We start from the raw sequence: 24,575 nt of genomic DNA, 5'->3' as shown, positions 1-24,575 counted from the left end.
CTGAAACAAAATGCGAGCAAATTTCAAAACAATTCCTACCAAAAAATCTTATGGTGTTTTGTGTTGGTAAGACTCTGGCTATTATCTAACTAGGACTGTAAAGGAGGCTGTTGACCAGAGGTGTGTTCAGCAGAGCAAGTACTAGTGAGCTGGTGAGCGCTCACCAAATTTTGTGTTGCTGATATAGGAAATTTTGGCAAATGCACGCGAACACTTGGTCAGTTGAACACGCCTCAGGTTGGGACCTGTAAACAATCTATTGTTAAAAATGTATTTGCTGTAAGTGTGGATGTACGTGTAAATGGCATTGCCATATAAGCCATTATAAACAGCTAGTGGAGCTGAAGTTGTTGTGCTTGCCACCCAAGTTTATCAGCCAATATATCCCTATATAGACCAGTGCTAAAGAAACATGTCGCCATTTTGCAGGCGAGTGAAGATTTTAAGTTGGAAGGATACATGTACATGGCAGGACCCATATCTGTATTGGCAAGCAACACTAAAGTAGACATGCCAGTTACCCCTTTGAAGGACCACTTGTTGCTAGGCCTAGATGTCCTGATTGATAAAAAAATGCTGCTTAATTGACCTTGCCAGAGTTCTTGTATGGGGTGATGAGACCTCGATCACACAAAGCCTTACACAAGGTCAAGAGTCCTACATCTATAAACACCCAGATGTGTACATGTATGTTGTGGATATTGATTTACGAGAATATCGGTCATACTGTAACCCTCAGCGCTTGTTGGAATGGGAGCCAGCAACCTGAGCTGAGCTCACTAGCTTTTCCTTTAGTAACTGTGAAGGGAGTTACCTCACGTTAGTCTCTCTCGGGTAGTTTGTTGATTTTTGTTTGTCTGGAGGGATTCTGGAGAAGTATAAATCCCAAAACTTGAGATGTTGTTAGCCTATACCAGCATTTGTGTTAATTAATGAATGACAAAAATCATTTATTAAAACAGCTTATTTTATAATGCATACGTTATAAAATAGTTTACATTGATTTTTGATTATGTAAAACTATTTTTCATATTACATGTCTGAAAATATATACTAGTATACCGGTACTTGGTATATTTTTTTTACTAGAACTATTACAAAAGAGAAGCTGTATTGTTGTGATGGATATACCTACTACTTCGACGATTTCACAGCTTGCAATCACGGTAAACATTTTTATTTATTATTAGATATTTATAATTCAATTTATTTTATAATAGACTTGCCATGGTCTGATGTTATGTAAGATGTTATTAAAAATAATGCATTTCAGATAATTTTATTTCATTGTGAATTAAGTTAGCTCACTACATTTTGAAATTATAGTAGTTTCTCAAATCAGCAGAAAACTACCTGATAGGCTATGATCATGGTTGATTGATTGATTCAAACAATTAAGCAAAACATGTAAATTGCCATCTTGTGATGTAGTGTTCTAAATACTTCAAGTTGTGATGAAATGAGCTACCTTAAGCCAAGTTTCAAGTAGAGGATGGTCAAATCAATGAACAGTAAATCTTTGAAGCTAGATATGTTTTAGTACAATATTTATTATATTGTTTTGGCCTTGATACTAGCTCAAACATTGTATGTGGTATGTGGAACTAATACTAATTGAGATTGGGAATGTCAGGAAAATAAATAGGATTTTGAGTAATGTAATGGATGTACCAGTACATGTACTAACTGGTGTAGTGTTAAACTATAAAATATTTTTATGATCTGACTTACATTTTTTTGCTTTATCAACCAGGTAATAATTAAATTAATCACAATTTTGTATTGATTTAAAGTTAGTTGTTTAGTATAATTCTCAATATTTGAAATTGCTAAGGCATATAATTAAGTTCTTAGTATTATTTTTTTTTCTTAGCAATTTGTGATACAAAGCTTAATCCAACGGGAGCCTGCACTCTGTCCTACACGGATGACAAGGTTCTGAAGCGTGACGGCTCAGTGGAGCGGAACAGTGGAGGCTCATGTTCCTCCCCGGAGACCTGCACCAACTGCAATGATGGTTTTTATGGAGATGGACCATACTGCAAAAGTATAATGGAAATCCTATTTATGAATAATTTGAAAATCATAAGTTAAAGGATTTTTTTTCATATATGACAAGGTGTACACATGTAAAATTGATGCAAGAAACTCTCTTTACTCTTTTGCTTGCCTGAACAATAAAAATGTCAATAATCGATTGCATTATATAGTCTAGAATTATAAAGAAATGGATACAAATACAATTCATGTATAAACTTGAAAACTATATCATGTACAATGTGGCCTATAGATAAATATTCCCACAAGGATAAATCAAGTCACCAACTTTAAAACACATTGATTCAGAAGCCTTCCTTCTCAGATAAGGATTTGTTCCAGTGTATATATTCTTATTTATTTAAAAGCAAATCGGTAGTTTTGTGGTTGCCAGGCACTTGTTGCAGCCCTGAATTGTCCAAATAAATCACGTTACAACGAATGAAATAATCACTAATCATCAAATGTAATGTATATTTTTCTGTTTCAGTTTGTCCTCCAATTGATCACTGCAACCATCGACGTTGCTCATCCACGTCAGATAACACATGTGTCTTTTGCGATGGAGAGGTTGCGGAGAAGGAATACTACAGGGCCTACACCCCCATCCCCAGTGGAAAAACAAAATGTGAACGCAAGTATCCGTTTCAGTCGTTTTTTTGGTTTGTAAACATTTTAGAATATACTGGAACTGTTGTAAAATAAATCAAAACATTTTTATTTTAAATGTCAAGTGTACAGGAGAATAAAAAGAAAATCATTATTTAACTAACATATATATAGAGTGCAAGAAACTTAAAAGATTTAATTGCTGTTGTATATGCTATACAAAAAATTAATGATATATGCAAAGCAACGAAATATTTTGATACACCAGATTGATATATAAGTTTTAGTTTGTACAGAGTAGCTGCTCTTTTAAAAGTTAACAGTTCCTTCAAATTCAGATTTTTAAAGCCGTGTGCAGTATGTACATTTGACTGTTTTTTTTCCCAGAGGCTTGTTCCTGGAGATCAGACAGTACTCGGTGTTTCCCGGGGACATGTACAGATGGCCTGGCCTCTAAGTGTCAGTGTTCTGCAGGCTTCACTGGGCACCACTGTGAACAAAGTAAGTCATAATACACTGTGAACAAAGTACCCACAATAACACCACTGTGAACAAAGTAAGTTATGATATACTGTGAACAAAGTACTCACAATAACACCACTGTGAACAATGTAAGTCATAATATACTGTGAACAAAGTACTCACAATAACACCACTGTGAACAATGTAAGTCATAATATACTGTGAACAAAGTACTCACAATAACACCACTGTGAACAATGTAAGTCATAATATACTGTGAACAAAGTACTCACAATAACACCACTGTGAACAATGTAAGTCATAATATACTGTGAACAAAGTACTCACAATAACACCACTGTGAACAATGTAAGTCATAATACAGTGTGAACAAAGTACCCACAATAACACCACTGTGAAATATGTAAGCCATATTCATCATCATTGATGAGATTGGCACAATATAATTTATGTATAAGTTTATTTATATTTAAGTTATTACGGAGGCATCAATAATGGAGAATGAGTGCAAGTTAGAGGACCCATCAGGCAGTATCCTAGCAAACCCTGCAGATCTGAATGAAGCACCCCCACAGCCCATCATGTGGACCAACAATGTCATCTGGGAGAGGGCTGTCACTAAATGGGATGCACTCTTCCAACTTCCTGCTGCACCCCCAGATCTCACCGGTCTGGACCATTACGTCACAGATTACAGATTTGGAATCAAGTTTGCTACCACTAAACTACGACAAGTCAGGGGTAAGGACTGAAAAAAAACCCTGGTTTATCTATTGGTAATTGTATGAGTATGTTGCAGATTGAAAAGTTTTTGAAAGACAGGTCATTATTAAAATATTGCAGCAAAATGCCAAGGAACTAGTATAGCTCTCTTGGATTGCAAGGCTACCACCAGATTTAAAAAAAATGATTTGGTTTTGTAGGTACATGATAAAAATAATAGGTTATGTCATGTATGTTTGAATATACATGTATATACCTAGTATATGTATGTATTTGTAGATGAATGATTAGTGTGCCTTTTAACATAAATTCTCTCTTTTATAAAATTGCAGGGGGATCCAAGATAGCCGAGCTGACACACAATTGTGAGGGTGTATCTGAGGCCGCTCCTCTATCAACAGCCTTCTCTTGTAAAAGAACCTTTGACAACCTGAAAAGCTCACTACAAGGCTTCAAGCATGATGACCAGTATGTACGGTGTTATAGCCGTAATTCGTTATATGTTTATAGAAATCGTTTAGCGAATTTGTTATAAAACGATAAACTGACAGTACATGTACTTCAAACTACCGTAAGTTATAAAATCAGTATAATAGTCATTTATTAAAAAAATATCGACCTACCGGTATGCTTCAATTTAGAAAAAAATTAATATGTATAACATTTTAATTTGAGTATTTTATGTATGCATATTAAAAATTAAATGTATCTTCAAGGAAACTTGCAATGGAAATTATTCGTTATAAAAATGTTAAAATACGTTACAATGTTGCCAGCGAGTGTCCTTAAATTATTTCGTTTTAGTTGTAAATTCATTATTGCTGTTTTCGTTGTATATGGCAATTTTATATAGGTTTATTAAAATTCGCTAAAGCCGTAAATTCGTTATATCTGTGTTCGTTATTCAAGTTTTGCGTACTATGATCCTCAATTGTTGCATTTCTATATGTTTCTTCTGCCATTTTGATCAGAAATGACATAACTATGTAGGTATAGTTTCAATGTCTTAATATTATTTTGTTCTCAGGGCTTTGCAAAGGTGATTGTTAATGCCTTAGGCTTCTGTTTCAGGTTGTTTTTCTCCCTACAAGCAACCATTGGTGGTTATGTGAAGGTAAAGAACAGAGAGGCAGGAAACAAGATAGAGTACCACCCGTTTAAAGGAAAGACAACAGAGAGGGAGTTTGAATACCACTGGGACTTGGTTCCCCCCTACCACAACCTGGCACAAGGGATAGACAATCCCCAATTCCTCACTGTTCCAGATCTGACTGAATCTGTAAGCTCAAGTGTTATTTGCTAGGTTATGTAGCTGAATTAAAAAGAATTTTATATATATTAGTCTTTGTTCTTCATATATATATGTTACATGTATGTATCATTTTAAACATGTGCGTGCAAAATTCTTTTCAAAGGTGTACACTACACGTTATTGATATGAAATGACTTTATTTTACATTGTTGAGCTATTTTCATTTTCAGAACACGGTGGATATGACTTGGGGTGGCTGGGCAGATGATTTGTCGGGACTACAAAAGTACCAGTATGAAGTTCATGAACTTGGGCATGATGGGAGTGAGTTATATGAACAAAAAATGGTCAAAAGTCCCACAGATCTATCACTCAATGCCACACAGGTAAAAGGATGGAGTTTTTAAACACTTTTTGCAGAATATAAAAAAATAACATTATTGACGAATAACTAAAATGTATTTCTTTGTGACAATTTGGGAGGCCAAATATGGCTATCATGTGGATTTTGGTTAAAATGCATATAAACATGATACATGTATTACAAAAATTGCTTGATTGTACATACATGTAATCTAATTTAAAGTGAATATTTCAGGCCTCCTTTGAAGTACCTAATCCTGGAATGTTTGCCATTCATTTCTCGGCATATGACAAAGCAGGAAACTACAAGACAAGCCGAAAAGTTCTCCTCTATGATAACATTTCTGAGGTTACCTTAAAACCTGGCAAAGTTACAAGGGTCATTACCGCCTCCTCAGAAACCAATTATGAATGGGTCACTAAAGATACCCAATATGTGGATATTTTGTGGAAAGACAGATTTCTGAATCATCGTCATGAAATCAATAGGTGGCTGAACAAAGTTAAACAAAATAAGGCAGTGGAATCCAGATATGATGATCACTATGGAGAAAGACAAGTAGATCTGATTCCCAATGTTCACGGTAAACTCATTTCTTTGTAAACTTTGCACAGATTATTTGAAATTTTCACTTTATTGCTACACATTAGAAAATGGTAATACTGATTTGTTGAAGTGATGGTGAAGACTTTTGTTTTTAGCATGCGTGGATTTCAAAGTAGCGTACAATGTCACGGATACATCTGGCATTGTGGATTCTCAAGACTTCACCTCTGTGAGTTCTATCACAGCCCAGGGGAACCAGCTTAACTTGCCGTGGTCGGACGGTAACAAGCTGGATGTGACTGTGCGAGCTATTGACGTCCTGGGGAAATACCTGGATGAATCGGTCACAGTGTACAGAGACGCTACTCCTCCTCTCATTGAAGACCTATGGCTGACTAGAGGCGATAGATTGAATGTCAGTGTACATAGAGTCGAGGACTTCGCAGAAATGACGTAAGAAATAATTTGGCATCTAATTCGACCATTCAGTAAAAACTGTCTTTTTCAGAAGAGTTAAAATATGATTTGATTATCTACATTTTAAGGCCTCTTTAGATACATGTATGTTATAGTAGCTGAGATTTTATGGGCTATAATTTTCTAACTGTAAATTCCTACATGTGATAATGTTGTTTTTGAATGAATCTGTTGTTAATAATGCACATCCAAGTACACAGTTAATTTTAATTTTGTTTTACTTTGGTAGGATTGAGTGGATTGCCTATGATTACCACAGTGGTCTGGACAGTATAAACTGGAGGCTGTTTGATAATTTCACAGGAGTAGACATCATACACGGTCATGAAGACATCCCTGCCCAAGGAATGGCAAATGTAAGAACTGCTGTTGCCTGTAAATCTGAATAATAAACCAAAGATTTTCTTGATTTTGTTTGAAAATACCAGTGATAGCCCAAATTTAGGAATGTGTTATTAAAATCTGTGAATGAAACAATGAATCCATATTAACAATTTAAATTGTACGTACATAGGGAATCACCCATTAAAAGTTACTGTAATTTATGCATGTATTTTAACAGGATACTGCAGCATGTGAATCCAAATATGGCAGTTATGCAAGGGGAGCTAACTGCTATGAAACTCCATTCTGGGGGGCTTACCATAAACATTTTCAAATAAAACCTGCAATCAAAACAAATGGAGGACTCAAGGTTGGAAAAGATAAAGGGCTACATGATTCTGATTACTACTTAGAAGTTACAACTACAAACAAAGCCAAACTGACTACAGTGTTGTCCAAAAAGGTACGCTTTCTGGTTTTAGTTGTTATTTTTTGTAAAGGTACACATTTCCATAGCTGAGAAAGGTGGACAAGTGAAAAAAAGTTGGCAAAACAAGTGATATATTCTTGCCAACAATTTCATTGTGTTTGATGTCCAGATATGTTGTTTTTCTGTAGATAACAATCGATACATCCCCTCCTCACACGGGTGTGGTACAAGATGGTGTCTCAGGGACGGAGGAAGTAGACTACCAGCAGGGTATGACCCTGAATGCTCATTGGGAGGGCTTCTTCGACAGGGAGAGTGGGGTTCTGTTTTATCAATATGGTTATGACACAAAGCCACTTAGTGCTTCAGCGTTTTCTCTTGAGGCTAGTGGAAATGTAAGTAGTACACATGTATCAATTTATTTGATGATTACACTAAAAAGTATTAAAAGGCTGGTTGATATAATCCAGGTTTTATTCACCATCTGTTATTGACTTCAGGGTCAGATTGTTGAGACCTACTCCCTGCATGCTACCCATACAGTCACCACAGAGGGGCAGTACTACATCTGTGTGGTGGCCTATAACCGTGCTCTGGAGCCCTCGGAGCCCGTGTGTTCTGACGGAGTGACTGTCACCACTGCTGTGCCATCTGTGAAAGAAGTTAACATAGAAGGTGCCACTACAACTGGGGGATTAGTGACCGATACCACAAATTCCAACTACTGGATTGTCACTAGTAATAGATTCCGACGGCTGATTAAAGATCCAACGTCTGATTGCATGTAAGACATGATTTGCAGAAATGACACTGAACAAATCTCCTCTCCCCGTCCTAACCCTTCAATAATATTGCTTTTTTCTGATGATTTCTATAAATATATTTAGAGCAACATAAAGCTTTCAGTTGAAATTAAACAATCGAATCTTCTCCGACTGAATATTCAAGCTTTCCTACATTGACCATTGCAGCACCAAAGCAACAGTTGTTGCTGACCTAGATCTGTTGCCCGCTGAGCACCAGGAGGGTGATGCCTTTGTGACGGTCAATGGGAGTGTGTTCTGTGCGAATTCGACAAGCTCACCCTCTTCCCTCAGTCCCACGCTGTCTAAGTCTTCCATGGTAAGTGATATTAAGGGAGCTTCCTGATCATGAGTAGCTCTTTGTGTTTTGGTTACTGGTTAAAAATATAAAATAATACCATGATTTGTGGTAATGTAGCTATTTGTGAGTTGGTTACCTGTGGACAACCCTGGCAGTGTACACGACTATGAAGTCGGTTTCTCCTCTACCCCTGGAAGCCCTGCCCCAGACATCATGGCCTTCAGAAGCACCAAACAACACCCCCATCTTCACATCTTCCACACTGATGTGCCTGATGGAGCAGAGTTCCACATTGTCATCAAGACCATCAGCAAAGCTAATGTTGAAGGAATTCAGGTCTTTAACTTACATGTTTCAATTTTTGTAATTTTTTGAAGTCTGTTCGCATATTTTCAAGTTAGTACAAAGGTATACATAATGCATGTTTTGATATGCAAGTTAAGATAAATATCCTTATGGATATTAGCAGGGACATATTTGAATTTCTCCCGACTTTTGTTCATTATTGATTTATATGTACAGTAACTTACAAATAAACAAATTTACATTGCATGTCATGTTATAGAAATAATTTGGGTTTTTTTTGCAGTCAATTGGTCCTTGCTTCATGGACACCACACCCCCAGAATTCACTGGACCAATCAGTGTTGCCCATACAAATGGATTCCTTGTTGCATCATGGGATGGTGGGGCTTTTGCAGATGCCCAGGAACCGTACAAATTAGATCTGAAGTTTGCAATTGGTATTTGTTATTTTTTCCTTAGAGATATATGGTTCAATTTAATATTGAATGTCATGACACAGTAATTTGCTTGGTATAAAAGACAACTTGGTATGAAATGTACAACAAGACAAAAATATTCAAATCTTTAATAAAGTTGGTTGAATACTAATATGATACCAGATGACTATTGTAAAAGGCCAATCAACTAAACTACATAAATAAGTTTAGTATACAACCATGGATATAATTCTTTCTTTTTTTTTTTAATATTTATTAGATATGTTTAGAAAAATGTTTTTCTCACATATATTACATGATTGTGTGTAATTTATATGCATTATGCTAAAATATAAACCCTGTATCCATGACCAGGTCATTCCCCCGGTCACACAGATGTACAGAGCTACACCCCCCTACAGAGTGGTGGATCCTGTGTGGTGGGGGATCCCCCCACATGTACAGCCATTGCTATTTCTGACACGGAGTGGCGACTCCACGGCCATCAGACGTATTATGTAACCATCAAGGCAGAGAACTCGGCAGGCCTGTCTACTTTTGCTGTGTCGGAGCCTTACATTCGTGATGTACAACTGGCTTCTAAGGGACTCGTGTTTGACATCGAGGCAACTGTGAGTTCAAAAAAGAATTTGAATAAACTAGCTATGTCAGAAAAAGTCAATTTTAATATTAACCAGGACACTGTCAATATTCAATTATGATTTGAAGACTGGAATTAGGACACAATACCTTTAAGGTGTTATCTCAAGTTTAACTCTGCCTTATATATCAAAGCAATATTTTACAACCTGCCTTATGTTTATGTCAATGTTTGCATGTGTAGATTTAAAAACACATTTTAAGTTTTGTACATTTATTATCAAGCTATTTTTATTGGACTTCGTTTGATTGTTTTTGTCTGACTCCTGTACTCCTGTACAAATAATACAAGCTTTGTATTTAAATTTCAATCTCCATACTAATTTAATATACTGGTATATATTTTTGTAGACACTGAATCAACTTGCCTTTACTGTGAGTGTTCTTTTTATCATATCTACACAGTGTCATATTTTGGATTTTTGAATTGGATAAGAAAATAGTTCATGAATGTGTATGATATCAACTTAATGTAGGACATGGAGGATGTGGATTTTATCACAATAAAGGATAGTCTCACAGCACACTGGGAGGGGTTCTCCCACCCCCATCTGAATGTGACCTACAAGTTCCAGGCAGGAACCACCCCCGGTGGTGCAGATGTGGTGTCCCCTGTAGAGGTGGGGACACTGGACTCGTATTCTGCCATGGGTCTTAGTTTGGAAACTTTTAAGGTACTTTGTTTTTGTATGAAATTCAACAGTGATTGGTTATTTCTTTAGTAATTCTCTTTTTCAAAAAATTAAATAGGTATGATAGATTCAAAGATGTTTTGAATGATCTCATTCAGTAAACTCCCATAGATGAAGAAGAAATCTGTTTTAGCATCATAATAAAATCATAAAAAGGATGAGAAGCAATTATCTACAGAATTGCCAGCAAGAACTGGTAAATGTTCATGTGATATTTCTTTTATTTACAGACTTACTATGTAACAGTAACAGCAGTGACCTTGGCAGGAAGTGTGACCTTGACCTCAGATGGGGTCACAGTGGTACAGGACGGAGCTGTGTTGTCAGGTATCACTGTACAGGACGGGGAACCCTGCAACATGACAGGTATGTACATAGGTTTTAGGGAAAACAAAGTCATGTACTTGTCGTATAAATTTTCTGCTTTTTGTCTAATCACGACAGGTATATTTTCATGTGTATGGACATAGGTGTTAAATGGGATACTTGTTACTTATTCTATCTTATACTGACATATAAAGCTTCCATTGGAATCCTGCTGTTTAAAATGAATGGGACATATATAGATGTTGAACATGATTTGTTATCGTATTCGTTTTGAACTCTTGTGATATTGTTCTTTGCAGTTGATGATGGGACCCGTTTTAAACATCATTTTGAGGTAAGTGTATCAGATTTTTATAATCTGTTGAAATTAAACATTATACTGTAAAAGTGGCTATTAAATATATATGCTTGGGTGAAATTAGCACTAGTTATGTGATAAGCTTAAAAGCGCAGAAAATACCACGTCATGTGTGGTAAAAAAAATAAAACTTTGGTAAATCACCCATCCACGTATTTTGATAATACCTACTCGTATTGTTTGACTGTAGAAAACGTGTACTTAACCACCAGGGTTAATAACCACCGAGACTATAGAAAGCTTCCTTACAGAATTGACTTGTAGTTTAATTATACTTGAAGTATGCTCATGCTGATATGACAGTCTGCTATTATATGTAGGACAACAGGATGAGATGCGGGGATGACATTGACTATCAGGCCTCCACCAATACACTGAAGGCTTACTGGGAGGTTCCAAGTGATATGGATTATTACACTCCAGATACACACTTTGCTATAGAAGAAATGTCTCTTTCTGGAAGTAAGCATGTCATTTTATGTTTACGCACTTGCACATGAATATTATACATAGGGTAATTCATTATTTATTAATTAGAATTGTCTGCTATTTAAAAAAAAAAAAATTTTATGTTAAAAAATTAAATACTTGTATGTTTTCTGTAGTCACTTGGACCACATTTAGGGAGTATGAACATATTCGTGATCACAGTGAAGCCAAAGTTACAGATCTAGATTTGAAGCCAGGGAGAATGTACAGAGTGGCTGTCAAACTCTGCGCCATTACCACATGTTATGCTCCTCTGTACAGTGATGGTGTGTTGGTATTGGCCAACCCTCCCACCCAAGGGAAGATAACTGTGGAACATCAAAACACAACCCAGAGTGGAGGCTCTACAGAAAAGGTCTGGGGATAATAATTTAAGGCATACATGTATATATCAAAACTTGACATTGTTGTTTAGAGGATCTGAAGTTATGGAGTCATGTATAAGAATGTCACGACAAGGTGCAGAACATATATAAATCTTAATTTAATTCTGATTGTAACGCCTCATTTGATTGGCTAAAGAAATTCATATATATCGAATTTAAAGACAAAATGCAGAACCTTAAATTAAACTACATGTATATTAAAGTTGTTTGTTTTTCTTCAATTTTTCAGATTGTGGTGAACATGGACAAGTTCTATGACCCAGACATTGTAGATGAAGCAGACAAGTATGCTGTGATAGATAAATATGAGTGGGCCATTACAGACAACGCCCACATTGGGAGAACTCACACAATCTGGACGGAGGTCACAGGGGTCACAGAGACTCTTGCTGGGAAAGGGGTAAGGTCACTGACCACACATTCACCTGTAATGTCATTTAACGTTGAATTATCAATGACTTTTGAATTATCAATTTAATAATTTTTGGAAGTAGCTACATTGTACATAAAGTAGAAAAGTATATTTTTTAATTCCATAGATTGTAAATATTCACTTAATGTCTGTGCATTGTATTGTAACAAAAATAGATGCAATTTGATGTTGAACTCCAAGGGGAGTTTGACTTCTCCAAATGCCGGCGGTTGGCTGTTCGTGGATACAACAAGGCCAAGCTGTTTTCGTCAGTGTCTGTGGACATCAAAGACTGTAAAGCATTTGATCCTATTCTAATCAAGCCTAAACATGTACTGGATGCTGTGGGCAAACCAGATGGAAACAGAGGTAACTCATTTTGTTCGTTACATGCATGTTAATGTATGATAAATCATTGAAATACATACTCATTAACATGTGCATTCCCCTAATCATTTCCGATCAGCTCATCATCCCTTTCACTACTGTTTTGTTGGGTTTGTAGTTTTATTATTACTTTTAATCAGCAAGTTATTCTTATGAATAGTACACACATGGTTTGACTTCAGATGGGTATGGACTACCAGTTTATCTTGAGAAGAATGCTCGCTGGGAAGAACCAGACAAAGATTACACACCCAACAAGAATTTCCTGTCAGCCGTGTGGCCACAGCTGAGATACCGCGCCTACGTGGTGGCTGTACTGAATGCCAGAAGCATGGACACAGCCACCTATTATCAACAGACCAACTCCTTATCTCTGCCTGATCCTTGTAGCCACCCAGATGCCATTAAATGTACCAAAGTGGAAGGCAAGTTTATGTTCTGTAACCACAGGAGATTATGTTTACCTCAAAGGCACACTATAAAATCAGAATATGGAGAAAAATTTGAATTTGCATAATATATATAGAAAAATAATCTGTATGATCCTAAATGCAATTACCATATATTTCACAGAGAGAGAGAGAAAGGGAAGAGAGAGAGAAAGAGATTCATAACTTGGTTTGTTTTTTTAGGACAAGAATTTGTGAACTTCAAATTCGAACCAGGGGAGTTGATCCATGGTCAGAGATACACAATCTGCATCCACACAGAGTACACAGAGATCAAGTTTGAGGAGTGGACACAAGTCTTACCTGAACTGAACACCTGTACTGATGGGGTGGTGGTTGACCTTACCTCCCCTACCCCAGGGAAGGTGTGGATCGGCAATGTTGAAGGGACAGGGTATCAGGTTAGTTGCCGAGGAATTCGAATAAGGACATGTATATGTAGAGATTGTTTCAAAATATTGAATTAATATGTATTAATTATATTTATTTTAATAATGAATAGACTAGTGTCAAACAGGATTCTGAGCCTTTGTATTTTTTTATACCAAGTACTGTATGTGGGGGAATAGTTTAGAACCAAATGAAAACATTCTCATACATGTGAAAAAAATATAAAGTACTTTTAATAACTGATTTGACATTCACTTTGCTTTACAGACATCCACTACAGATATGTACATTAACTGGGAAACATTTGTAGACATAGAGGAACTGACCGTTATATCACACTCTTCAGGCATTCAGGACTATCAACTTGGCATAGGTAGAGTGTCTAAAGAATTCAAACCACACAAGGATATTTCTGTCAATTAAGATATAATATTTATGGGGTACATGTTATATCCCAATGGAGAAACAGATACCTAATAGGGCACTAATGAGGAATCAAAATCCTCATGGTATATCCTTGGCAAATTAATCGTGCACCAATGGGTAAGCATAGTGCTACTTGTGCACCAATGAACAGACAGAATTTTAATGTTGCACCAATGGACAAAGAGAATGCTAGTGGTGCACCAGTATTGGCTAACAGAATTTTCGTGATGCACCAGTTATGTACTATATAGTAAACATTGTGTCCTGGTTAGATTGTACTGAATTTCCCTGTACACTTATTTGTTTTGTAGGAACCACTGTGGGAGGAAATGATGTGATGGCTTTCCACAGTGTTGGGGTGGTGAACCATGCGGTGCTACATGGTCTATTTCTACAAAGTGGACATACATATTTCGCCACGATCAAAGGTATGCTAATTCACTGTTATCATATATCTGTATAATTCCAAATCATTTTTATGGCTTTGAAAAACTGTAACCATCACTGTATTTAATTGCATGTTTTGGTATTGTGTCAGTTCTGTTTTTGGTAAATTAAGATGCTTGGTCTGGATTTTTGGGCTATTATAGGATCAACTTTTTATACAATTACAATGTACATGTATTTGCAAAATTTTTTTTTTTTTAATTTTATTGGATTCTTGAAATCCTTTTTCAATGACCTTCGCATACCTCAAGCTCTAAACTATTTTCACTGTATGATAGCTTTTTCATTATATGTTCTGTTTTACAGCTATGGATTATGCTGGGAGAATGACCACTGTAACCTCTGACCCTGTTGTCGTGGATACAACTCCTCCAAAAAAGTCTGATGACCCCATTACAATATCAGGAAGACATATTGTCTCTAATTCTGAAATTGAGGCTTGGTAAGGAAAACTGAGCTGATGATATTGTCCTTTAAATTTTGAATTTGTTCATTGTTGTTGATTAAATTAATACTTTACAATCACTGTCAGAAACCCTCAGTTGATCTCACATGTTTATACCCTGTAAGAAGTGAGATCAAGCGGAGGTTTCCAACAGTGGACCATATACAGAGATCTGCGTTGTTTTGATACAGCTGGAAGAAGGTGTTTGTAGACCCAGAGAGCACTGTGGACTATTACATGTGGTCCATTGGTTCACAGCCTGGGTATGATGACATCATGGAGTTTACACGGGAGGAGACAGAGTGTGGAGAAAACAGCAAGCTCAATCCACTGGATCTGAAAGAGGGCCATTCCTACTACATTTCTGTCAAGGTACCAAAGGCAGGCAATAGAGTTCAAGATTACAGGGGTTATTACAATAATTATCTTTGAAGAAAATTGTCATAATATTAAATGGCAACATTTTCAGGAAATTCCTTAAAATAACATTGCATACACTGTAGTTTGAAATTTTTGCCTGTGAACCTCTTTGTTTAGATGGTAATTTTGCAGTTTTTTGCATGTTCCATTATATATGGATGTGTAAAGTAAAGCATGTCCATGTTCAGTAAAGAAGTAGACATCATTTGTTATTACTTTGTTTAGGCAATAAATAAGGCAGGTTTGATGTCTTTAGCCACCTCCTGGGGCTACGTTGTTGACCTTTCACCTCCAATAGCTGGCCATATCTATGACGGAGTGCCAGGCTCCGAACTAGCGGATATTGATTTCCAGACAGACATGTCTGCCTTAAATGTGTACTGGGAGGGATTCCATGACCCCCATTCCCCCATTAAAGAGTACTACATCAGCGTTGGTATGTGTCCTTCTTGTGATGATGTCATTGGTAGACAAGGTATCGGGATTGTCAGCTCCTTCAAGCTGGATCATGTCCACTTTGGTGTGGGACTGACCTATTACACCTCACTGACCGCGTGTAACACTGCGGACTACTGCACCACTGTGATGACTGATGGAGTGATGATGGACAACAGTCCCCCCAGTATGGGGCTGGTGATGGATGGAACCAGGGAGCACGATACAGAGTACCAGTCCATCAGGTAATGACCAGTCTGTCAGGTAATGATCAGTTAAACTGGTTACTGGTCCATCAGGTAATGCCCAGTTTATCAAGTAATGGCCATTCCATAAAATCATTCCATCAGGTAATGTCCAGTCTGTAAAATGTACAAGAAAATAAGGATATTATTTCAACTTATTGTTATGAAGTACCATCCTTCAATGTTTATCCTAGCATTGTCTACTGTTAATTTGGTTTATAAATTCTTGAATTGTTTTCTGAAATCAATTATGTATTTTACAGGACATACTTTGGAGCCAAGTGGCGTGGCTTTGTGGACCCCCAGTCTGGTCTTGACCACTATGTCTGGTGGGCAGGGACCACTGTGGGAGGAGATGATATCCTCTCCCCCCAGAAACTCCACCTGACCACCACTGCTGCTGTGTTCAACTTGTCCCCTGAACTGCCTGTCGGAAAGCGAGTCTATGTTACTGTCAGAGCTTATAACAAAGCTGGTCAGTAAAGGTTTTGTACTCTACTTGAGAACATATGACCCTGTTAATGATGAATGACTCATTTTAAAAAAATTCTTATTTCAGGATTGTATACAGACTCCACGTCCAATGGCTTCCTGATTGACACAACTGCTCCCGTCATCTCTAGTGGTCCTCAGTTTGCCTCGTCCTTCAGTCTCGTACCAGGTACACAGTTCTACAGGACACTGATGAAGGTCAAGTGGTCAGTGAATGATGCTGAATCACACATTGAGAGACAGTATCTCTCCATTAAGTCTCACATGGGTGGAGAGTTTGACTTATCTTCTACAAAGGTAAAGCTTTTTCTGGTAGATATTTGTATTCTGGTAGATACCAGTATTAGTGGAATCTTTGCAATTTAATTTTGTTAAGGTACTTTGTGACTTTCTCTTGATTTAAAAGCTCGAGTTTTTTCCTTAAATTGAAACCCTTAATAGGTAAATGGAATAGCCAGAGATTTCATCTTGACTGGTTTGAAGTTACATGATGGTGTGACTTATTATGTAAACCTTATCTCCTGTAATGGTGCTCAGATCTGCACTACCGCTACAACCAATGGTATAATGGTAGATACCACTCCACCATCCAGAGGTTAGAGAATTTTATCTTGTCACATGAAAATTGATCTTCACTTTTACATGACAAAATACTTGTAAACTCGATTTGGGTTTTTGTGTTGAACAGGAATGTTTGCGGTGAGAACAGACCACGCGGCCAACTTGAGCCGACACAGTGATGCTTGGATGACGTGGGAGAAGACGGCCGTCAATCTGGCCTGGTTAGGATTCGCTGACCTTCACTCTCTGATCTCCCACTACTACATCAATGTGGGCTCAACCTTCATGGGCACTGACCTTAATGAGGTACTTTATACAAAGAGACTTTGATACAGTTCTCCCACTACTACATCAATGTGGGCTTAACCTTCATGGGCAGTGACCTCAATGAGGTACTTTATATAAAGAGACTTTGATACAGTTCTCCCACTACTACATCATTGTAGGCTTAACCTTCATGGGCAGTGACCTCAATGAGGTACTTTATATATAGAGACTTTGATACAGTTTTCCCACTACTACATCAATGTGGGCTTAACCTTCATGGGCACTGACCTTAATGAGGTACTTCATATATAGAGACTCTGATACAGTTCTCCCTCTGGTACATTAATGTGGGCCCAACCTTTATGGGCAGTGACTTCAATAAGGTACCTACATGTATCGGTAATATATTGCAACTCTGATACAGTTCTTACATGTAATACATTGAGACTTTGATACAGTTCTTCCACTATTACATCAACGTGGGCTCAACCTTCATGGGCACTGACCTCAGTGAGGTACTTACATGTAATATATAGAGACTTTAATACAGTAATGAGGTTTTGAGTAAATAAAAAAATTAATTCTTTAGAATATCAGTGGTATTTAATACATTGATGTCCCTTTGATTTAGAGTTTGTGGTAGTACATTGGTATACTTGTTTCACTGTTCATAGTTCTTGATTTTGGATTTAGAAAATATGTTACGTACCAAATACATGTAGTACAAAACTATTTATATATAGATTACTACATGGCAATTTTTAAATTGCATCCTATATTAGTCCGAGGTCGCTGTATATTAGCCTGAGAGCCATCAGGCTCAAGGGCTGATATACCGCGACCGAGAAATTTAATGAAATAAGATAAGTGTATGTATACCTGTTTCATTACATCAGGAGCCAGGTACACCTGCTCGAGTGGAATACACAAACTCTGGTGATGATAAGTATGATGAGGGGATTGTACAGACAGCGAAGGTGAAAACCAGTAACTATGATGCCAACCAGAAGTTTGTATACATCACCATGTGGGCTGTTAACAAGGTAAAATGTTAATGATATGATATCTATATGTATTTGTACTTTTACTTTCTTAAGTTTATGAATCGTTTTAATTTATTTAATTTTGATAAACTGTTAGCAAAAAATTACCGATAATTAATAAAATTTCAACAATTTCAGTCCATTTTATTTCTCAATAAATAAAAATTAACATGGCTATAAAATAGATTATGTTTTGATTTTTCTTTATCGGATCAGATATGTTGAAAGAATGAAGTATCTGTATTTCGAGGATTTATTTTATCTTGTTTGAACACATTGTGTGCTTTATGAAACTTTAGGATTTGACAATAGGGGTAAACAAAATTCAATGATTTGTTTCTCAAACGCAGTCACATTGTCTCAAATGCTGTTTCATTGTTAATATTATTGCCATTTTGATAAAGAGAATAACATAATAACAATTAATTTTGGCCTTTCTCCAAACTTTTATGAAAACATTCAATTTGTTTCTATATTTAGAGTTCATTGATAGGAATCATGAATTAATCTGCCATTTTTATTTTTTCATTATTTCCAGGTGGGGTTGGAAAGTGCCATAATTCACTCTCAGTTTGAGAAAATTCCAGGTGGTGACCTGTCCTTGACCAGGCGATGTGTGGCCTTCACCTGTGAAGGTCATTGTGTGTGTGCACCGCAGGACAAATTCTGTCATCCCTCAGGAACCGCTTGTCAGGATGTTTCATCTAATAGTCAGTTATTTCTCTTGTTTTGTTTTTAAATTTGTACCTTCCTCTTGTCAAAAATCTCTCTTTTTCCAGTCAGGACACGGTCTTGTATAGTCAGTGGTCATTTCATCAGTTTTCTTGTCAGGAATTGTCCTCTTAAAGTCTGTAGAACTCCTTGTTTCTAGTCAAGACCTATCCTCTAATAATCAGTAGTCTTATTTACTTTAGTCTAGCTCATATAGCCAGTATAGTTGAACTTGGTGGGCTATTATCTAGTTGTAATGTCTCTCTTATTTTCTTGTAGGAAAGCTACTTTGCAAGCCCTGCTCTAGTTATGTTTTAAAAATTTTAAATAATGTAATGATACTTGACATATTAATAGATATTGCCCTGACATTTTAAAATAATTAAAACTGGATGCATAGAGCTACTTGATTGCATCATCATAAAAAAATCAACATTTGTTATTCATTTTTGAGGCATGTAACTACATGTAATACTTTTCTACAGATCAGAACAACATGTTACAAGTGTATGATGTAGCAGGAAGTGGGACAGAGGATGTAGACTACACTCCATCCAATGTGGTGCTGCAGGGACGCTGGGCTATAGTCAACAACTTTGGAGATGCTCCAGATTGGTATGTTGTCTAATAACTGTCTTCAGTGTACATGTAATATATTGTTTACCTATAAGATAGAGGTAACGGTTTATAAAGTCAGTTGGTCTCTCTATCTTTTCTAAGAAAAAAAAACTGTAATCACTTCAAGAGACTGTAACAACTTTATTATTGATTTTATCTTCAAACATAAATTAAAAGATTGAGAGCAGAATAAGGTAAAAAAGGTAAAAAATGTCTTTAGTAGATCAAGATTTCTATTAGCTGCAATAATGTAGCCCTCTCCGATTTTTTTATATCTGATTCCTCTAACCCCCCCCCCCAAAAAAAAAAAAAAAAAAAAAGGAAAAAAAAACTATAATCATGCAAGAGACTGTAACATCTTTATTGTTGGCTTAAACTTCTTCCGTAACAATAAATTAAAAGGTTGAGAGCAAGATTGTGTAAAAAAGGGAAAATAGAGCTTCTCTATACACATTACCTTGTACAAGTGTAAATAATATCACATTCAACACATTGGATATTAGATAAGCATATTTAATTTAGATAAAGTTAAGTTGTAGATCATTGAATCCTTCATTTCCTGCTCTTCCCAGGTACCAGTGGAGTGTGGGGTATACTGAAAAACCCTCCCCAGAGGGTGTTTTTAATCAGGCCACAGAGAGGATCTGGCATGATGCTGGACAGAATTTGAAGCAAATCTACCAGACTGAACAAGGTATACACATATACAAGGCCTCTCATTACATCGCAGATCAAAGCACTGACTATGCAATGTTGGTTTAAATTTTTTTTCTTCAAATTTGTATTTACTTGATATGCTGCGTAATGTTCTTTTATGTTAAATGATATGTAGAATACAAAATACAAAATGTGGTTTGCCAATTTTGTTAAATGGTATTCATTTTATTCCTAGTTCCGAAGGAGAAGTTGGTATACTGTTTTACCCTTGTCTGTTTGTTTTTCCATCTGTCTGTCTGTCTGTCTGTCCATCTGTCTGTCTTTCTCTGTCTAAAACAAAAATTTCTGTCACATTTTTCTCAGCAACTATAAATTGCAGATGCTTGAAATTTGACACATTATTGACACACTATTTGACACACCATTATTTCACACACTATTGCTATATGCATGGCAAGGCATATCATGGGATATATTTTTGTACCAATTTGAATCCAACTTCCTGTTAAATGTTGACTTTGCTTAATTTGCAAATTCGGGTATTACTAGTGAGCATTGGCTCACAGATATCTTCTTACATCTTAATATGTATAAATTGTGTTGCAGGGGTTTTCTTGAAGGAGACAGTCAAATATTCCTTTTTTGTAAAAGTTTGGTATGATGAAAACACCTTTGCAATTTTTAAATCTGATGGTGTGACTATTGCAACTCAGAGACCTTTTGTCACAAACATATTAGGCAGTGCTGTAAGTAATGAAATAAACTTCTGAATATTATTAAAATTATGTTTGGGTCATTTGCAAATTAAAAAATGGCGTGTAAATAACTATTGAGTTAGACTATTGCTTCAATTTGTTTTACAATTCTTTTTCCTTTAAAATGGGAAAATTATTAAACTATAAATGAAATTACTGTTGCATGTATTACTTTTTTGCAGATAAGAGAAAAAATGTTAGGAAGCAGTTTTGTAGATCAAGACTTTATGAAAGGAGGCTATCCCTTCAGTGTTGAATGGAAGAACAAGTTTCTGGATGCTGAGAATGCAATCAAGACATTCCATCTGTACATTAGCACATATCCAGGAGGTATACATTCATTATAGATGCATTCTGTCCATATACAGTCAATTCCCATGAAAATAACATGAAATTTATGTGAGTGCTCTTAACATGATTTTCACATGCCTATGAATACAAGAACTGAGTTTAAAGCTTGTAACCTCTGAAATCGAGAAAAACTTTGCCTTTTAAGTGATACTTGTGTCTACATAAAGATATGTCACATTGAACAAGAATTTAATTGCATGATAGGACATGACATCATGGACATTGGAGAGGACCTTCCAGGGACACAGACCTCATTTGATGTGATGAGGTCCTCTGTCCTCCTGCCAGGAATCACCTACTATAGTAATGTTCTAGCTTACGGATTCTCTGATATCCATCACACAGAGTCATCCGACGGATTCAAGCCAGACAAATACAAGCCTGTGGAGGGAATAGTGTTTGATGGAATAGGTATGGAGGCTGTTCAGTTTTAAAACAGACTGAAATATGAAAAGTTTTCTTATTATTGCAAAAAAAACCAAACAATTCTGTGACAATTGATGGTTACTTCTGGTAATTGTTTATTTTAATTTAACATTGCAAAATTTACTGTCATATTTAGGCTTGCATGACTGGAAGTTCCAGAATAAGTCAGACATTGTAGCGGCTCACTGGCACGGGTTTTCAGACGTTGGGTCGGGGGTCAGAGTCTACTATTGGTGTGTTGGATCCACCCCTCAAGTCACAAGAAAGCATGCTGATGTGGAATGTGGACATGTTGGGTGGGAGGCAGTAGGGCTACACACCTCAGTCTCCAGAACTCTGACCCCTCCCCTCAACCACAGTAAGTCATAGATATTACACCATTTGTGTCAGTGACATTCTTGTAAAGCAAAGTGTATCATTTCTATCAGACTGACTCATGCACTACTGCAACAATGTAAAATAGGAAATGTATTTTGTATTCAGTATCGCTGCTTCAGTTGTATTCTAGACTAGTATTTGAAGTGAATTGTTTTCCTTCTCTTTGAGGTAACACATACTACAACAAGGTGTATGCTGTGGACAATGTTGGCTACAAGTCCACTGTGGTTGTCTCTGATGGAGTCACTATAGATACCACTCCCCCAGAACCACAGTATCTCTTCCACATAGGGAGCAACATTTTAAACAATCCATCTTTTGAGACATCCCCTAATGTGTTGCAGTCGGGTGATGTGAATGCCACCAACATTTGTAATGTGAGTGTGGACTATCAGCCGAGGGGCTGGAACTTGTCCAGTGGAGGGTGTGCTGCAGTGGTTTCCTCCAACAAGAATTTGGCCAGGGATGGGCTCTCCTTCTTATTTGTCAGGGGTAGTGTGAGTCAGATTCTGAGTGGTCTGATGGTGGGAGGGTTGTACCGAGTCAGTTTTTTCTCCAGTCACCTGTCCATCAGCAGTTCTACACAGTCCAACAAGGAAGGCTTTATTCAAGTAGACAACAAAAAGCATGTGTTCCTGATCTACACCAAGGCCTACAGAGGAGATGGGGGACAGTCTACAGCCAGGGAGGAGATTTCTTGGCACAAACACACCTTCTACTTTGTGGCCAGGGAAGGGTCTGCCGTGTTTGAACTGGGCAGTGTGGATGACAGGACTGGGATCTATGTGGATAATATAGTGGTGGAACATGTGGAGAGGGATCAGAACAACGGAACAAGTGGATTACATGTACAGGCCCATGTGGTGTACCTCCATGAGTGGGGATCAGTTCATGGATCCTGGAGCTTTATTGAGGATGTCAGTTCCATCACAGAGTACCTGTGGGCAATTGGTAAGTAATCGCAATTCATCGAGGAATTGTATCACTAGTAATGCAAAGTATATTTTTGTCATTACGTGTAATGTAAGTGGTACCTTTGTACTTTAAAAAAGACTGATAAGTCATAACTTTTTGCATGAAATAAATTGAATGCTCCATCGCTGAATTTCAGGATACACCAGAGGAGGGACACAGTTGCAAAATTTCCAGAGTGTAGGATTGTCAAACTTTGCATACAATGCCATGGTATCCTTGACCCATAATTCCTACATCTATGTCACAGCTATCGCCAAAAACTCTGCTGGTTTACAAGGCGTTTCCTACTCGGATAAAATTCTTGTGGATCTAACTCCACCAAATATTGAAGAAGTTTTAGATGGGGATTTCTTAGGTGATTTACTTACTATCTATCTTACACTGCTAGATTTGTGTGTTGTGTAGTTATGCACATAATTTATAGGTGCCTTTTCATATTTTAAAATGACTTTCTTTATCTTTATGTTAACAAGTCCATACCAATATTGAAACTATTAATATATCGCAATATTAAACAATGTTTATTAGGATTGATTTTATTGAGTTTTGTTGATTACTTGTTTTGCAAGGATTTAAAAAAATCATTACCAATTAGTAAATATATCATGGATAAATGTTACCAAGTTCAAACAAATTTGGATCCCAATTTTATCTGACATTTCTTCTCTAACAAAATCTCTTACTGAAGTGTTTTTATTAAGATCTATAACTTCCATGCATGATATTACAGGGGAGGATCTGGATTCATGGAAGGAGAGCACAGTTTATGTCAACTGGAAGGTCACTGATGATGAATCCGGTCTGGATTACTGTGAATGGGCGATAGGTAACTAGTTGAAAACCTCAAATGTGATATATTGTAATAAATGTCTTTATGACTTCTTAGATGAAGCAGACCAAGGCTTGTATATATAATAGGTTTTTTTAAAAAAATTTTGATAATCTATAGGGTACCAGCCAAAAGGCACTGAAGTTCAGAGATTTGAGAGAATTACTATTAGTGATGGAAGAGCATACAAAGACTTTGATGCCAGCGTTCTCCAGGGGAAAACGGTGTACTCCACTTTACAGTGTCAGAACAAGGCTGGACTGATCTCTAGTTCATCGTCTGATGGTGTGATCATTTATGACCAGCCCCCCTCCATGGCCTCGGCTGTCATCAGGACCCTACCCCTGTCACTGACCGAGTACCCAGCCCTGAATTATTATCAGAGCGTGACCAACAACCTGAAGATTGTGTGGAGCGGGGTGGAGGACAAAATCGGTGTGCAGCAGTACAAGGCAAGTTAAGACTCCACAGTT

The 24,575-nt window shown here is 36.9% G+C and overlaps 1 protein-coding gene across 3 annotated transcripts in view; it reads left to right on the top strand.

Annotated features, from left to right (window-relative positions):
• Positions 1–24,575, top strand: part of LOC128183119 (uncharacterized) — a 32,080-nt gene that overhangs the window by 5,991 nt on the left and 1,514 nt on the right. Inside the window, exons 3-51 of one of the 3 annotated variants that reach the window (XM_052852016.1) lie at positions 1,090–1,166; positions 1,874–2,047; positions 2,528–2,671; positions 3,034–3,147; positions 3,604–3,870; positions 4,185–4,320; positions 4,924–5,131; positions 5,335–5,490; positions 5,703–6,051; positions 6,170–6,467; positions 6,721–6,847; positions 7,054–7,278; positions 7,434–7,640; positions 7,746–8,029; positions 8,217–8,367; positions 8,467–8,685; positions 8,939–9,092; positions 9,447–9,703; positions 10,083–10,106; positions 10,208–10,405; positions 10,654–10,789; positions 11,050–11,084; positions 11,429–11,570; positions 11,714–11,952; positions 12,213–12,383; positions 12,572–12,764; positions 12,965–13,207; positions 13,415–13,632; positions 13,889–13,994; positions 14,359–14,475; positions 14,801–14,936; positions 15,131–15,311; positions 15,585–16,039; positions 16,303–16,514; positions 16,599–16,828; positions 16,973–17,126; positions 17,220–17,398; positions 18,256–18,402; positions 18,941–19,112; positions 19,599–19,728; positions 20,304–20,425; positions 20,995–21,134; positions 21,326–21,473; positions 21,699–21,905; positions 22,057–22,278; positions 22,467–23,249; positions 23,410–23,628; positions 24,004–24,099; positions 24,223–24,554. In XM_052852016.1, the coding sequence (XP_052707976.1) occupies positions 1,090–1,166; positions 1,874–2,047; positions 2,528–2,671; positions 3,034–3,147; positions 3,604–3,870; positions 4,185–4,320; positions 4,924–5,131; positions 5,335–5,490; positions 5,703–6,051; positions 6,170–6,467; positions 6,721–6,847; positions 7,054–7,278; positions 7,434–7,640; positions 7,746–8,029; positions 8,217–8,367; positions 8,467–8,685; positions 8,939–9,092; positions 9,447–9,703; positions 10,083–10,106; positions 10,208–10,405; positions 10,654–10,789; positions 11,050–11,084; positions 11,429–11,570; positions 11,714–11,952; positions 12,213–12,383; positions 12,572–12,764; positions 12,965–13,207; positions 13,415–13,632; positions 13,889–13,994; positions 14,359–14,475; positions 14,801–14,936; positions 15,131–15,311; positions 15,585–16,039; positions 16,303–16,514; positions 16,599–16,828; positions 16,973–17,126; positions 17,220–17,398; positions 18,256–18,402; positions 18,941–19,112; positions 19,599–19,728; positions 20,304–20,425; positions 20,995–21,134; positions 21,326–21,473; positions 21,699–21,905; positions 22,057–22,278; positions 22,467–23,249; positions 23,410–23,628; positions 24,004–24,099; positions 24,223–24,554 (9,634 nt within the window). Of the gene's footprint in view, positions 1–1,089; positions 1,167–1,873; positions 2,048–2,527; positions 2,672–3,033; positions 3,148–3,443; positions 3,449–3,499; positions 3,504–3,603; positions 3,871–4,184; positions 4,321–4,923; positions 5,132–5,334; positions 5,491–5,702; positions 6,052–6,169; positions 6,468–6,720; positions 6,848–7,053; positions 7,279–7,433; positions 7,641–7,745; positions 8,030–8,216; positions 8,368–8,466; positions 8,686–8,938; positions 9,093–9,446; positions 9,704–10,082; positions 10,107–10,207; positions 10,406–10,653; positions 10,790–11,049; positions 11,085–11,428; positions 11,571–11,713; positions 11,953–12,212; positions 12,384–12,571; positions 12,765–12,964; positions 13,208–13,414; positions 13,633–13,888; positions 13,995–14,358; positions 14,476–14,800; positions 14,937–15,130; positions 15,312–15,584; positions 16,040–16,302; positions 16,515–16,598; positions 16,829–16,972; positions 17,127–17,219; positions 17,399–18,255; positions 18,403–18,940; positions 19,113–19,598; positions 19,729–20,303; positions 20,426–20,994; positions 21,135–21,325; positions 21,474–21,698; positions 21,906–22,056; positions 22,279–22,466; positions 23,250–23,409; positions 23,629–24,003; positions 24,100–24,222; positions 24,555–24,575 lie in introns of those variants that run through there. The other 2 variants (XM_052852024.1, XM_052852032.1) reach the window with 2 other exon arrangements.

This window comes from Crassostrea angulata, chromosome 1, assembly GCF_025612915.1.
Source record: "Crassostrea angulata isolate pt1a10 chromosome 1, ASM2561291v2, whole genome shotgun sequence".
In the NCBI taxonomy this organism is placed as follows: Eukaryota; Metazoa; Mollusca; class Bivalvia; order Ostreida; family Ostreidae; genus Magallana; species Magallana angulata.
The sequence above is the reverse complement of the archived record's forward strand: the minus strand, read 5'-3'. Positions and strand labels throughout refer to the sequence as shown.